Below are 15,517 nucleotides of genomic sequence, written 5' to 3'. Positions count from 1 at the left end.
AGATTTATTAATATTATTTTATTTATTTTATGTATTCTTTATTATCTATAAATTAGTAGTTTTTTATAATAAACTCAGATTTATTTGACAATCTTTTATTAGATTTAAATATTATATGAATTTACAAATATGAAGGATTTGTTAGTGGTAAGATATCCTTTTTAATTGATCATTAATATTCAAAACAATCAATTAATACTAATGATTTGTTAGACATCCTTTTGATGAATCAAACTAATCTTAAAAAAAACTTACTTCAAATTACAAAAAATACATTTTTCATTTCAACCAATAAATATTTATAACACCGCATATATAAGTAATAAATATTACATATCAAGTTCGATAATCATATCAGTTAGTTTCTTTATTAATAAAATTACATGCATTATTATTTATAAAATATATCTAACTACTAGCATACTGTGGAAAACTATGATTTTCATTTCTATCTTTCTTTGATTTCTCTCTAGATAATATAATTTATTCATGTACTGGCATTCTAATGTCAAAAAGCAAAAAAAGAACTACAAAATCTTCAATTAATTATTAATGTTTCAGGCAAGAATCAAGTGCAACCACACCCTGTCCAATAAATCATCACCTGTAAACCATTCGACAACACCAAACATAAATGCAACAAATTCGACCAACGCACAAGTTCCAGCAACAATTCATCCACTGCCGGAGGCACAACACAACAACTCAACGTCAGCCTCGAACACGAACAACAGTTCCTCGGTGCAGGTCCAGGACGGAGGCGATAACCAGACGAGTAGTACTACAAATAATGGAGACACCAAGGCGTCCAGCCAAGATTTTGGAGTTGGTGGGATGTATGGACAACACAGTGATGGTAAGTGATAGTTTAATAAGAATAACAGACCGATGTTATGGCAAGGCTTATGTTATGAAGAACTTTCTATAATAAATATTGGCAAAAGCTGTGCAGTTAAGCGTTTTTTTTCAGGTTGTCAGATAGAAAAAACAACCTAGAAACCTCACAATTGTCAAAAAAACGATGTTAGATAATAGGGTCTTTCTGACTCAGGTTCATAATATACGAGTGGCGTTGCAGTTTTTGTGTAAAACGCCTGAATGCATAGCAAATACAAGACATTTTCACAGTATTTAATATGATTCAGCATAATGTATGGAAGTTGGATCGTAACATGGCCTTGCCATAACATTTGTGTGATATGCGGCAGAATCGGTCTCTTAATTTCATATATTTAAATAGAAAACTTTTGCACCCTTCTTGGGGCCAATCACAGAATATGTTGGTGATATATTAGTTGGAAAAGAGTTTATTTTAAAATTGCTTCCATGGACTCTGATCTTTAGTAGTATTCAGTGTGATTCAGTAGCATAATGTACGGGAGTTGGAGCGTAACATGACCTTGCCATAACATTGGTCCGTTATGTAGTTGATTTCATATATTTAAACAGTTAACTGTTGCACCCTTCTTGGGGACAAACACTGAATATGTTGGTGATATATTTGATGGCAAAGATGGGTTTATTTTAAAATTGCTCCCATGGACTCTGATCTTTAGTAGTAGTATTCTGTATGATTCAGTAGCATAATTTGTGGAAGTTGGAGGGTAACATGGCCTTGCCATAACATTGGTCCTGTATGCAGCAGTATCCCTTAATTTCATATATTTAAATAGTTAACTCTTGCATCCTTCTTGGGAACAATCACACAATATGTTGGTGATATATTAGATGGAAAAGATGGGTTTATTTTAAAATTGCTCCCATTGACTCTGATCTTTAGTAGTATGTTTCAGTAGCATAATGCATGAAAGTTGGAGCGTAACATGGCCTTGCCATAATATTTGTCTGTTATAAGGCAGAATCGGTCCCTTAGTCAGATATTTTAATAGTTAACTGTTGCACTCTTCTTGGGGACAATCACAGAATATGTTGGTGATATATTTGATGGAAAAGATGGGTATACTTTATAAAATTGCTTCCATGGTTTCTGGTCTTACTATTGCTATGATAGCACAGCAATTTTATCCGAGAATAATCTGAACGCTTCTTAATTTTAATTTTATTATTAATTGCTTGCAAATGTTTAATATTTATTACCTGATCAACTTGTGTATCAATTCCTCACGTATCGAGTTTCTGAATAATGTCTTCGGCTTAACTTCTTTAAGATTAAATTGAATTTACATAGAAGATTTTCACGAGTATATAGGCGAGACTGTTTAGAATTCTTGAATGACAACGATCGATTATTTTTTACTATAATCTAGTCAATGTTAAAGCCACGTTTATGTTAATAAAATACAGACTTGGGAGATATTTTAGTTAAAAACAGCCTTGATTTTTGAAATTTTAGTATAATAGTGTCTCAATCGAATCTCATTTTCTCATAGATAAAGTAGTATAGAATGCATTATTTATATGTATGTATATTCTATAAATGAAGAAATATCTACTATATTAAGTGCGATCTTTCTAAAATATTAGAAATTTTATCAAAACAAAAATAAAATATTTAAAAGTAAATTAAAAATATACAAAAATGTTTCATTTTACACTGAAAGTATATATTTTCCTTTACACTGAAAGTATTGTTAAATATGATAAATTTACCTAAGAAATAGTAGACTGGTCATATCGAATTTATTTCAGTAACAAATAACGATCTCATTTATATACAAACGATCTGCAGACCCTTTTCAAGAAATCTTTGAACTTCCAAAGATCATTCTTTATTTATTAATTATTATCTATGCTTTTGAATTTATAACTCTTTTTAAACAACAAAGTAAATCATTATGAAACTCCAAAACGCACAATTTAAATTTTTTTTAATAATATTGACTACAAATGCTGTTCTCTCCAAACATATTATTTTTATAGGCCTTCGGTATTACGACCTCTTAACCCTTTTAGGTAGTTAATATTAATTTGCAAGACCTTTTTCTAATATGGGTATAAATAGGGTCAAACGATGTTTATCATGCTTAATAAGTATTCAAATAAAATATTAGCATGGAGTTGTGCTTTAAATCATTTTGTTGATTAGTAATTTTATCACAATGTTTGTTAACTTGCCTAAGTTTGAAGACAAATCTAATAATATATCATAAATAGATTTTGAAAAAAAATGGTTGTTTGTAATATAAACAAGTACGTTTTTGGATATATTTTATTTCTCCCACAGTAGATCAAAGAGTACTACTTTAAATTATATATATTATACATTAACACAGCTATATTATACATTATGACCTTAATAATAATATAATATAATTTTGATTATAATTTAGGTCACGATGTTGTTAAATTTAATATAAATTAGGCATTCTTTAATCACACATTTCATTCAGATAAGCCTAATAAGTGTATTTATTTACGTGTACTGATTATGCTTACATATATTATATATTTTATTTTTCATTTATAATCTTATATGCAGCTTAAGCTCTATATATTTATTAGCTAATTTAAACCTTATATTCTACATTTTATACAATTGCAAATCTTAACCAGTACTATATCGGGTTTCCCAACTAAAAATATATTAGAAACTTTTTACTGTTCCCGTAGTTTATTTGCTCTTTTTTTCTGATTAATTCTATACGATAAGTCGGCTTGTAAAAACACGACAACACTCGTAGAAAAACGAGTGATCGCAGGGTCGTGGCAGTCCAGTGGTCACGTTTAGGTCATAGTAGTTATAAGACAACTCACCAATGTAGGGTAAAAGTATGAGTGAGGTATATGCACCTGTAAATAAATATATGTAGGTTACCTTATAATAATCAAAAATGTTATACATACTTCTTTCTATTCAATGAAATTTTATGTGGATTCACATACACCTACGATATCAAATTCTGGTGTCAAAAGATTCAGTCTAGAAAGCATAAAATTAGCAAATCAGATGTTCCAAACTTTACTTCGGAAAGTTAATAAAATAACTACTAAATCCCATTTCACCAAGTATATGTTTGTCAACCTGCCTAATTTGGTGGACGAAAGAAACATTCGGAAATGTGAATACAATCGCACACTTTTCGTATTTATTTTGATTGCAACCACGTGCCAACTCAAAATAAAGCGTGGCTTAACAAAAGTCAAGCCTTTGAACAAATATCGAGGTTGGGCGAATATTTTTATTTACTCTGAAAATCAGAGGCACGCGCCGAGGGTTGTTTTCCGCGACCTATCATTAAATACGTATATATGAGATGAGGGCGAGAAACGTATGAAAGCAACTTGTAATTAGGCTGGATTCACACATTCGATGAATTGTAGTAGGTACTCAAGTCAGCTTAAAAAGAATAAATTTGATTTGAGCAAACATTTATGGAATTTTTTTGATATATCTGAATATATTAATCAAAAATAAATTTGGGAAATGAATTGCTTGGATATCCATTCACAATGCCGTATGTATGTCTGAAAATGTTTGTACAAGTCAATATGGTTTAATGGTAAATTACTGAAACATCACTGATGTTAATGATTTTTGAAACATCATTGTAAAATAGGTGTAAAATTTGTCATCTTTATAAACAGTTTTATTTAGTATATAATTGTTTTGAGAATAGCCTAATTTTTTATGGGTTTTTGTTAGTTTTCAGCAGTTTGCAGTCAAAACAAAACCCAAAAAATTCAAATAGAGCCTATTTTTATAAAATTTCATACAGTTACTAACATGATTATAAAATAAAGAAATTTAAACTTTTGCGGACATTCTCAATATCAAAAATGGTTTGTGACTTTATTATAGATATGAGTTCATGATGAATTGGAATTTTATACAAAAATGTTGTCCGGCAAAATTTAATTTAGCGAGTATTTTCCAATTGAAAAAGTTAATTCAAATTTACATACTACTTGGCAATTTTGCTCGGCCATAAATTTATAGATATGTATGTATGTACATCCACAATTAACTTTTTAATAATAATAAGGACCATTTTGATAGGAGCAATCATATATATATATATATATACATATATATATATATATATATATATATATATATATATTAAGGTGGTCCTTAATATGGACATTTTCGAGTTTCCTTGCTCCCAAGGGCTAAAATAGTTCCAAATTGATGAAAAACAATTCTCTGAAAGTTTTAGCTCTTAATATTAACTTTTAGAAAGTGCGCAATTCAATCAAACTTCGTATGGAAATAGCATGGAAAAAATTTTGAAAATTAAAAAAATGTGGTTTAGATGTAATTTTGCGAACAAATGAATGAATAAAACTTATTCATTTGTCGTTAAGTTATACCTAAAACATTTTTTTTTTATTTTCAAAATTTTTTCCATGCTATTTCCATACGAAGAGCAAGGAAATTCGAAAATGTCCATATTAAGGACCACCTTAATCTGGACCTTAACTAACACTCCTGATATTACCCTGCCAGATTTTAACGTCTAAGAAACTATATTTTAATCTATAGTAGAAAATCACTGAATCTCACTCAGTTTTGCACAAGAAAATGTTATTTATAAATAACTATAGGTAACATATATCTTTCTACTAATAAATATAAGGACGATACTGAAAAATATCACTTAGAAATGAATATACCAGATGAAATTCAGTGCCGATAAAAAATTTTGCTTTATTAGAATAGCAAATTCGTTTTTCCCTGCATATTGTGATATGCTAGTAACAGTCATCATTGACATTCTGGTAGAAATAAATATCAAAATGTTGAAGTCTCATATTGTTCCATATCACATCTATAACCAAAATTCGTGTAGAATTTTCGAAAAACAGTTCACATATCACATTATTATATAAAAGCAAATTTTTATAGTAACAAATGAATAAAATACTTTTTTTAGTATATACGAATCTATATTGTGCGTATATTAAATTGTCAACATCAAAAAAACATTTACATTTCAATTTCTCTATATCGTTTTGATACCGCTTCATCTCAACAAGTTTATAAACGTATGCTTTTAAAAGCACCTCCGTGTTCATCTATTTTTTTACCTTTATTTGAAGTTAAAAAGAATTTTTTATCAACGACATGCGCTTGCAAAAACACATGATCAAAACGTTTTTTACAAAACCGAGTCCGTTGAAAGCTAAAAGACTAAAGAGTAGGTGGCTTAACATGTTACCTAAAGAATTCAAAGAGATTTTTATTTTTGAAATCCATATGAAAACACATTCTGCCAGATTTATAATGCTTAGTTAAATCTATACGTTCTGTAAACAAATATACCTACTTTTTGTATTTTATATTATAATTATAAAGCTGTAAGAATGAATAAGTTTATCGTACTAGTTGGTTCTTGCACGACTATTTGCATATTATTTAAAAAGAATTGTTTATTGTTATCAAAAACTTCGCTTTAAAATTAAAAAAAAACTAGTAGGGCGCATGGCATCGTGCCTTAAGGCAAATTGCTGGAACTTCGCGTACCAAAAAATTTTTTTTTTTTAAATATTAACATTTTTGAAAAAAAATTACTCTGAAAAAAATAGATTTTTGAGAAACTATAAATTTGTGACAAAAATTTACTTTTTTTGAAAAAAAAGACTTTAAGGAACAATTTATTTTGAAATATTTTGGAAATTCTGAACTTTTTTTCAAAGCAATCGTACTGCTTTAACTGCATAGAGACGAAATATCGAAGCGCGTAAGCGCCGCATCGCCGTCTAACGGATAAGCATTGGTACGGAACCCATAGGAATGTAAACAAAATTTATACTTATTGTTAAAATCTCTATAAAATATCTGATAATTTGATATGCATATGTCTAATGATCATTTTTGACCGCCAAATGGCTTTTTTTTTACTTTTTTTGCTAGACTCCGAAACCGCTAGACCTGCCTTCATGAAATATTGATCAGTTCTTCTTCTTGTTAATATTAGGTTGTCAAATATCTCCCTTCCGCTTTTTTGCTCTTGGTTTATAATACAAAAAGGCGGAAGGGAGATATTTGACAACCTTATACAAGTAAAATGTTTTTTGAATTATTCAAATCGGACGCTCCGTTCTCTTAAAAACTGAGATACCGTTTTTAGCACTTTTTGTCCCATATTTTTGGAACGGATAGACCTGCCTTCGCCAAAAACTAATTAGCACGTCTCCTTATCAATACTAATCGAATGTTTTTTTTAATAATTCAAATCGCTTCATCCATGTTCTCGAAAGCGTCGATGAAAATTTGTATCCGAACACACATACACACACGCACACACACACACACACATACACACACATACATCCATTTTTTCTAAGGAATGCCAAAATATTCAGAAACCTCTGAAACGTAAAGATATATAAAAATTTTCATTTTCGATTTTTTTGCGATTGCGATTGCGATTATAACCTACCCTACGGGAAGTTAATAAAGACGACAATTAACTGTGATATTCATGCTATTTTTGTCGATTTCTATAAAAACAACACTAACAAAAAGTAATTGAATAATGTAATTGGGCAACAGTAAAAAGATTTAAGTTAATTAATCTTCAGATATAACATTCGGGTAAAATTTATACCCAATGATTTGAATCTTTAAGAATGTACAGTAAATACGCATTTTGCATAAATGCATAATTTACAGCATATCTTCAACTATATTTCTAGGTATAAAAAATTTAAAAAAAATATCTACTTGATTTTCAATATTCCGTCTCTTGTCGCAAAAGCTGAATATTCATGAGCGTTTTATACCGTTCACTTATTTTCCACAAATTTGTCTCAGGGGTATATTTTAAATAATTCACCAGCTCTTCCATCAACGGGTGTTGTACCCCTTCAACGGGGGATAATCTGTGTGCAGCACCGTGTATTACGGCATATCAAGTGCTTTTAGCGCGTACACCGAACGACCCTCTATGAAAAAATTGAAAATATCAAGTTGCCTTTCATGAGGGCCCTCTGGGCTAACACCTCATGTCTATTTGTTCTGCCCTGGTATTACTTTTTGTTCTGATCCACAACATGTGTTGGGCTTTTAATCGCAAATCTACAGCCTTATACTGCGAAAAAATTGCGTTGTTTTATACATCCGGAAGATTTAGCATGAATAATTTCATAAAATTTAGATATGTCACATCATAATTGTTGGAATTATTCAACTTTTTGATTTATTTAAAATTTCTGTTTTTCACTTGTTTTAATAGCTCTGACCTCAAGAATTTTAAGAGCTGCTATGGTTATATTTAATAATTATGTTCCTTTCTTAGATGTTAACCCCGTTAACCCAGTGGCTGTCATATCTACATTTGATATATTTTTATTAGAAATTTTCTAAAAGCTTTTCTAATGGTGTACTAGGGCTATTTTTATGTGGACATATCTATATTTTCAAGTGCAAATGGATATCACTACTACTTGTTATTAGGTAGTCTGAATTGCGGGTTTGCTTACCAGAGTGTTAGGAATAGAACTTCTTATACTATTTGCACTGCAATACTGTTATATCAGTAATGGTAACTTATTTTTTTGAAATTGTATTATTTTTGCATAGTTTACCTCGATATAAATCAATGTTTAAGAAAAGTTTAAGTTTAAATGTTTAAGTTTTTTTTAAAAATCTGCCTGTCATCACTGATATAATTTTGTTGGCAATTTCGGATTGATCAGTAAAAATGATATGTTAATGAGTTGCCTTTTTGAGTATTTTTAAAATGATTAATATCTTTGTAAAATTGGAAAAGTACCATATCAATAACATACCTACAAAAATTGCTGCCGATAAGTCTTAAATAAAATTTTTGCAAAAAAAAAAATCCATATTGGTTGTATACCAAATGTAATACCCCATACAAGCTGGTCCTACATTCCGATACTACTCTATTAAAAGAGCATTTGTCACATTTTCGAGTATTATCACACTGTGATGAATAATAATCCCTTTTATCTACCAATGGGGTGCATAATGCCCCTAAGCTAATCATATATACATTTGTACATATACATATATATATATATATACTCGTATATATATATATATATATATATATATATATATATATATATATGGTCATATATGAAATATATGATCATCATATATACATATATGAAAAATCACACCTGGGGTTAGTTGACACAAAAGCTAGTTGTAACATAAGAATTATATAGTTCGTAAGATGTGTGCAAATACAAATTGTGTATATAATGGGAGACTTAATATTTTATTTGTATTTATTATAATTTTTGTTTATCTTATGAAAAGAATTATTCAGAAACAAGTCAGTTTTTATTAATATCAGTCAGTTTAAATATATTATTAATATAATTTCTTACAAAATTATCGGACATCACAATTGTCGTTATATTCTTAAAAGAAAACATAACATATGACGTTTAATCAATGGGGAGAGTTCACGATTTTCGGTAACGCTCGTTCAGCAAGTGACGTCACAGTCCCTTCTATCTTTGTACACTTTATACAATGGAAAACATACGAGGACTAGCAGTCCATGTAGTATAAGATCTATATTATAAGCTCATAGTCATAAAGCCTGTTTATTACCAAAATTTTGACAAAAAATATATCAAGGATAAAAATCCAATTTCCTTATTTCTAGCTACCACATGGTTTTCTGACTAAGCGCACCATAAATACGCGCATGATATTAATATTATCTCTTCATATAATTTAGTAAATGTTTCCATTTTTTCGTCCTGGTACATTTTCAAATTGTTGAATCTTTTAACATATATTTTTTGAAAAAGGAATTCCATATATAGAGAGCCAACAGTTTGACAGATGTGCCCCGACATGTGCAATCGCTGATGTGACGCGTAATTGAATCGAAACTCATGCGACTCCCGCTGATATCAATCCCATTTCAATTTTACATTTTTGATATCAAACGATTCTATCTATGAGGCTCATACAAAGCTAGGTAATTACTAAAACCATAGATACGAGGATCTAGATATTTTAGAATTAGCTGATAGAATAAAAAGTTCTCGTATACCTTTTTGTTATTCTAAAGATACCACACGACTTTGTGGTATCCAGAGATGCTGAAGTGTTTTTTAAATGAGCAGTGCTTTTGATTTTTAGATCTTAAAGATTGAACATATATTCGAATTTTAGAGTTGGTAAATAATACAGCAGTTCAGTTTATTTTATATAAGTTAAACATTGTGTACTAGTTCTTTAGATATAAAACAAAAGTTAGGCATGGTATTTGAAAACCCTGCACTACTTTCATATGTTTTTTTATGGGTAAAACTCCTTTAGGCGCGATTAAAGAGACTCAGCGAAAATGCAACGGAAATACGTTACGTCACAAATACTGATCCGTCATTGGCCATCGATGTGGTCAGTTGATTGGTCGAGATGCTCTTGTCACGTCATCACGTTATCACGTGAACTATGAAACGTCAAATTTCAACTCAACGTCAAAGTTTGAGGTTATTGACATTAATAAATGTATTACTAGCATTACCATATTACCAATAAACGTATTTTAACTTATTTGCCATCTGAAAAAAGTTTTACTTCAATCGCGTGTGTACCTTACGCGCACTCTTTTTTTTATTATTTTTGAGTCCATAGATTTTTGAGTTTTAGAATTTTTGAGTAAGTTCATTTGCTCTACGTTTACTCTCCATGTTTGAATCTTTTAAAACCATAAATTCTCTGAGAATAAAAATTTGGGGTGCGTTTTTTGTAGATTGACCTGATCCGTGATTTACCTTATTTTTTTAAAGGTCAAGTATTTTTATCTTATTCGTCCTGTTATTTTAATAAAAAATCCAATTTTTTATATGCCTTTACCTAGATTACAAGTCAATTTTTAATTGTGTTTAATATATATAGTTTCTTTGTATATTTTAAACCTTAAAATTCCTTAAATTAAATCAATAATTTTCAGTTATAAAATAGATAAAATCAATAAAACTGAACAAATCATTTTAATTTGAAATTTATTACAATTTTCATTAAAAAATTACGACAATAAAAGTCGTCACAAACCGTTTTGGGTTTATACCTATTGTTTTTAACCTATTTTTATGCGTGTCACAACCGCCCCTGGAGGTGTGGTGGAGGAAAACTTTGAGTTAACTTAATAATTAATTTCTGTATATATAATTGAAAATTAAATTTAGCTGTACTTTTTTAGAATAGGATGTCATGTCTCATAAACCAGGTCTACAGACTGCATAATTTGCATTATGATATTATGATAATCGTTTATACATGGTGTCCCAGAACCAGAACGCGAAACCTGAGTGATAGTATTGATCGTATAACTATCATAAAAAAGTTAATCAAAAATTATCTCACGTAATTTGCAAATTATGAGCTTTTTGTAAAAAAGGCTCTCTCAAAGTCAAACAATTTTAAACATTTTAAATTCACAGTTTGACAGGAAGTCCCAATTATTTAAAACATGGGTCAAATGTGACAATATTTTTGATCCTAAAAATATTATTCACGGTTACCATTCCAAAAATTAAATGAAAAAAATAATGAAAATTAACGAAAATAATTGAAAAATAGTTACAGTTTAACCAAAGCTTTGGGCTGCACTTAAAAGCTCATAATTTTCTACTTAAATAATTGTCTCTAATTAAATAATTTTTCTCGGCTTCAGAACACCCTCTTTCGCCTTGACGTTGAGTTCTGGGCCACCCTGTATAAAGAATAATATAAATATAATATAATATAATGCAATCTAAAATAATTTAAATTAATAAAATGGAAATAATCAATTCAGAAATAACGAAATTGTTATATAAAAATAAAGGAATAAATAAAAAATAATAAAATTGAATATTCTTATTCCTTTCGAAGTACGCATTGGAAACATATATTGAACTAGCTGTAAGTGGAATTCTGTCTTCAAGCAATTAAGGCATCGTGCCTTAAGGCAAATTGCTGGAACTTCCCGTACCAAAAATTATTATTTTTTTAAAAACGATTAACATTTTTGAAAAAAATTGAAACCGCTATACTTCATGCCTTCATGAAAATTTGATAAATTCTTCATCTTGTCAATACAAGTGAAATGTTTTTTGAATTATTTAAATCAGACGCTCCGTTCTCCTAAAAACTGAGTTACCGTTTTCGGCACTTTTTGCCCCGTATCTTCGGAATGACTAGATCTGTCTTTGCCAAAATCTAATCAGTACGTCTTCTTATCAATACGAATCGAATGTTTTTTGAATTATTCAAATCGGTTGATTCGTGTTCCCGAAATCGTCGATGAAAATTTGTATCCGCACACACATACATACACGCACACACACACACATACACACACACGCACACACATACATCCATTTTTTCTAAGTTATGCCAAAATATTCAGAAACCTCTGAAACGTAAATATATATAAAAAATTTTATTTTCGATTTTTTTGCGATTACTATAACTTGCCCTACGGGAAGTTAAAAATTGCTATGTAGGTGGTAACTTTTATTAATATTAGAAATAACAAGATACTAAAGCAAGAAAATTCTTATTATAAATTAATAATTAATTATGTGTGTATACTATATATATATATATATGCATGTATGTGTGTATTATGTATGTATGTATGTACGTGTTAACTCCAGTACGCCCTCAACAATGAATATTAGTGTCAAATGATTGGTCTCACCCTGGGCCACCGTCTAATTCCCGTAATCCCCATATGTCAGCACCCTGGCCGGTCTCTTTAGTGTGCCCTAAACCTAAAATCTAAAACCTAAAACCTAAAACCTTAAACCTTAAACACAGCCAGCCGATGCGCATATGTCGCTTGGGGTCCTTTGTACTTGCAAGCACTCATTACAGTCCACTTGTACCATTGTTCCGGTACAAAGGGGAAACCAGGAAATTTGTGATAAAATCTGTCATTTGAAATCAATTGACTGTCTGGTTTATGAAGGACGGAGATAAAGGAAAGTTATATTCTAGGTGGTTGAGAGAGGAGTTGTTTTGATAGGATTGAAGTTATTATTTGAAATTTTTGACACAGGACTAAAGATGTTCTAATAATTTAATGTACGATCAGTATATGCATTTTGAACGCAATGCTGCTAACTTGCTAAGATTACAAAATTAAATATACAAAAGAACAACTCTCTAATTGAATATGTCCATAATAATTTGTATATAGTACTAGCAAACCCGACGAACTCCGTTTCGGCACCAGATGGTTTCGTGAGAAAGATGAAGAAATTTTTTGTTTGTTTTCTATTTGGAAAGGAAAAATTTGATTTTATTATACAACAGTAATGAATTTATTTCGATTACAATGAAGTGTTTTTTAGTTGAACTTCTCTAAGTAAATGAAAGTGAATCCGCAAATTATCCGTTTCATTGAACCACATTTTTTGTTTTTTGGTCTGACGTTAACACAAACAAAGCGATTGGTTTTCCAACTCGTGAACAGGCAACGTATAACTGCCCATGTGAAAAACAATGATTTTCTAAATAAACTATTTGAAATTTATCCCGCAAACACTAAGCGAATAGCCTTGCGATTTGTTATTGCGAACGCAAGGCGAACTGGAAATTGCAATCGTATGAAGCCAAACGGAAGACCAGTCGGAATCATTGGCATATCACCAAATCGCTAGCAATTTTTGATTGAATGGTGAAATTCAGTACGTGTGCATCATTATACTTTGCGGAAAGAATTGTTCGTTGACTTAACCAAGCATAATTCTGATAATTCTCACTTACTCGAATTTTTAATTACGGTGCGTGAAGTTCCAGCAATTTGCATTAGGGCACTATGCCATGCACCACAATTTTCTTAGCTATAAACCTTGCGGAGCCCGAGACCTTTTCAACAAATGCTAAATTGGCGATATCAGTTCGTGGGTTCTGGAGTTATTTTGTCAGGAAGGAAAACCCGACATATTTTTATATATATAGAAGATAGTATTGTTAGTATCTCCATGATTTTTTACGATATTTGACCTACTGCCTTAGACAATTTTATTTTAATTGGGAAACGTCTTTGCAAAAGATGGTGCAATTAAAGTTTAAATATATTGAACGTTGGAAATTTGTATAACATGTGGTCTTTCGAGATAATTACATAAATCAAAGTAAATTTGAAATTATTTCATATTTTTATTATTTTTTGTCTAAGTAGCGTGTTAATAAGTACACATGGTTATCAACTGATCGTGATATTCTAGTTGAGCTTTTAGCACTTATCTATCTAAAAGCTCGCACTTTGAACTAGGACCCATCGCAGTCGTAAATCTCCGAGTGACATATGGACAGACGCGGTGCGAAAAGCACTTGTTCTATGCTCCCTAATGGGATTCTAATTTGACGGTTTCGTGTAACACTAAGGGTCTCCTAGAACACGACACGCCCCTCTTTCATCTCACATGTGTTTGGACATGTATGATAAAAAAGACCAAGGTCCTATGTGGAGTACTAATTGTAAGAATCCAGCCAGGATTCAATATTTACTTAACAACGTCATAAATCACTTTACCAGAAGGTTTTATTAATTTTTCTATAATAGCCTTTTTATTATCGGATAAGCTTACTCTCTTAACTTACAAAAAGATAAGGTAGTTATAACAATAGAAGTTGTAAATAAATAATTCTAAATGCATGCAGTCGTTTTCTTGATTTATTGCTTAATATGGTCTTAGTTTTGACTTTGGATCAATTATCTGACCTAACCTTATGCAGGTAGTTTCATTTAGGTCATTTTGACTACTTGGTCAAAAATCGGTTCACATACTTACACACACACGAACATATTTTTGTTCCAAATTTGGTCTCATTTTAATCAGAATGACTTGATCAAATCAAAGTTAAAGGTCAAGAAACTTGAAATTAACAGATCAGATTTTCTGGCAAAAACGTAAAATACATAATTGACATATTTAATAAATTCTCTTTTATTAACATTTATTATTAAAATAATTCGAACATAAAAAGTTACTTTTGACTCTTTAAAAAAATGCGGTCTACAGATCATGTTAATGTGAGGCTCTGACTTAAAGCAGTAATGGGAACTTGTTTGAATAAACATGCTTCACCTTCTCCCTTTGGACCCTATGTCAAAATCAGTATAGTTTAGCAGTTATGACTACTGTCACAAAAGTACCTTGACATAACCGTACCCAGTCTTTCCTATTACTATTCCAGTGGCGGAACCAGCTTTGGTGCCAGGGCGGGGTCACATAATTAAATATATATATATATATATATATATATATATATATATATATATATAGATATAGAACATAATATATGTATAGAGCATAGCAATACGATTAGAAAATCCTTAAATTATTAGGAGTCTTTGACTCCGCCGTTCGTGCATAGTAAGTTACATATTGAAGTTATAAAATGTGTTTGGTAAAAAAGTACATAAATAAAATCATTATGAAGTAATTTTATTGCTGAATTAGTGTTTTATCTGAAGCTTAGGGAGGGGGGTCATGGCCCCCATGCCCTACCCCCTGGATCCGCCACTGTACTTATCATTAGTGAAGTATATAAAAATGTATAGAAATAAAATAATTTTGGCTGTTATGACGACTGTCACTAAAGTACCCTGGCACAATCATG

The 15,517-nt window shown here is 30.3% G+C and overlaps 1 protein-coding gene across 1 annotated transcript in view; it reads left to right on the top strand.

The window, feature by feature from the left end:
* Positions 1-15,517, top strand: part of LOC113383495 (ETS-like protein pointed) — a 31,808-nt gene that overhangs the window by 13,813 nt on the left and 2,478 nt on the right. Inside the window, exon 2 of the mRNA XM_026621758.1 lies at positions 562-856. Coding sequence (XP_026477543.1) covers positions 562-856 — 295 coding nt within the window. The remainder of the gene's footprint in view (positions 1-561; positions 857-15,517) is intronic.

Source organism: Ctenocephalides felis, unplaced genomic scaffold (assembly GCF_003426905.1).
Source record: "Ctenocephalides felis isolate EL2017-DRISC unplaced genomic scaffold, ASM342690v1 CF-g0.4_SCAFFOLD_03570, whole genome shotgun sequence".
NCBI lineage: Eukaryota > Metazoa > Arthropoda > Insecta > Siphonaptera > Pulicidae > Ctenocephalides > Ctenocephalides felis.
This window is presented reverse-complemented; position numbering and strand designations above follow the sequence as displayed.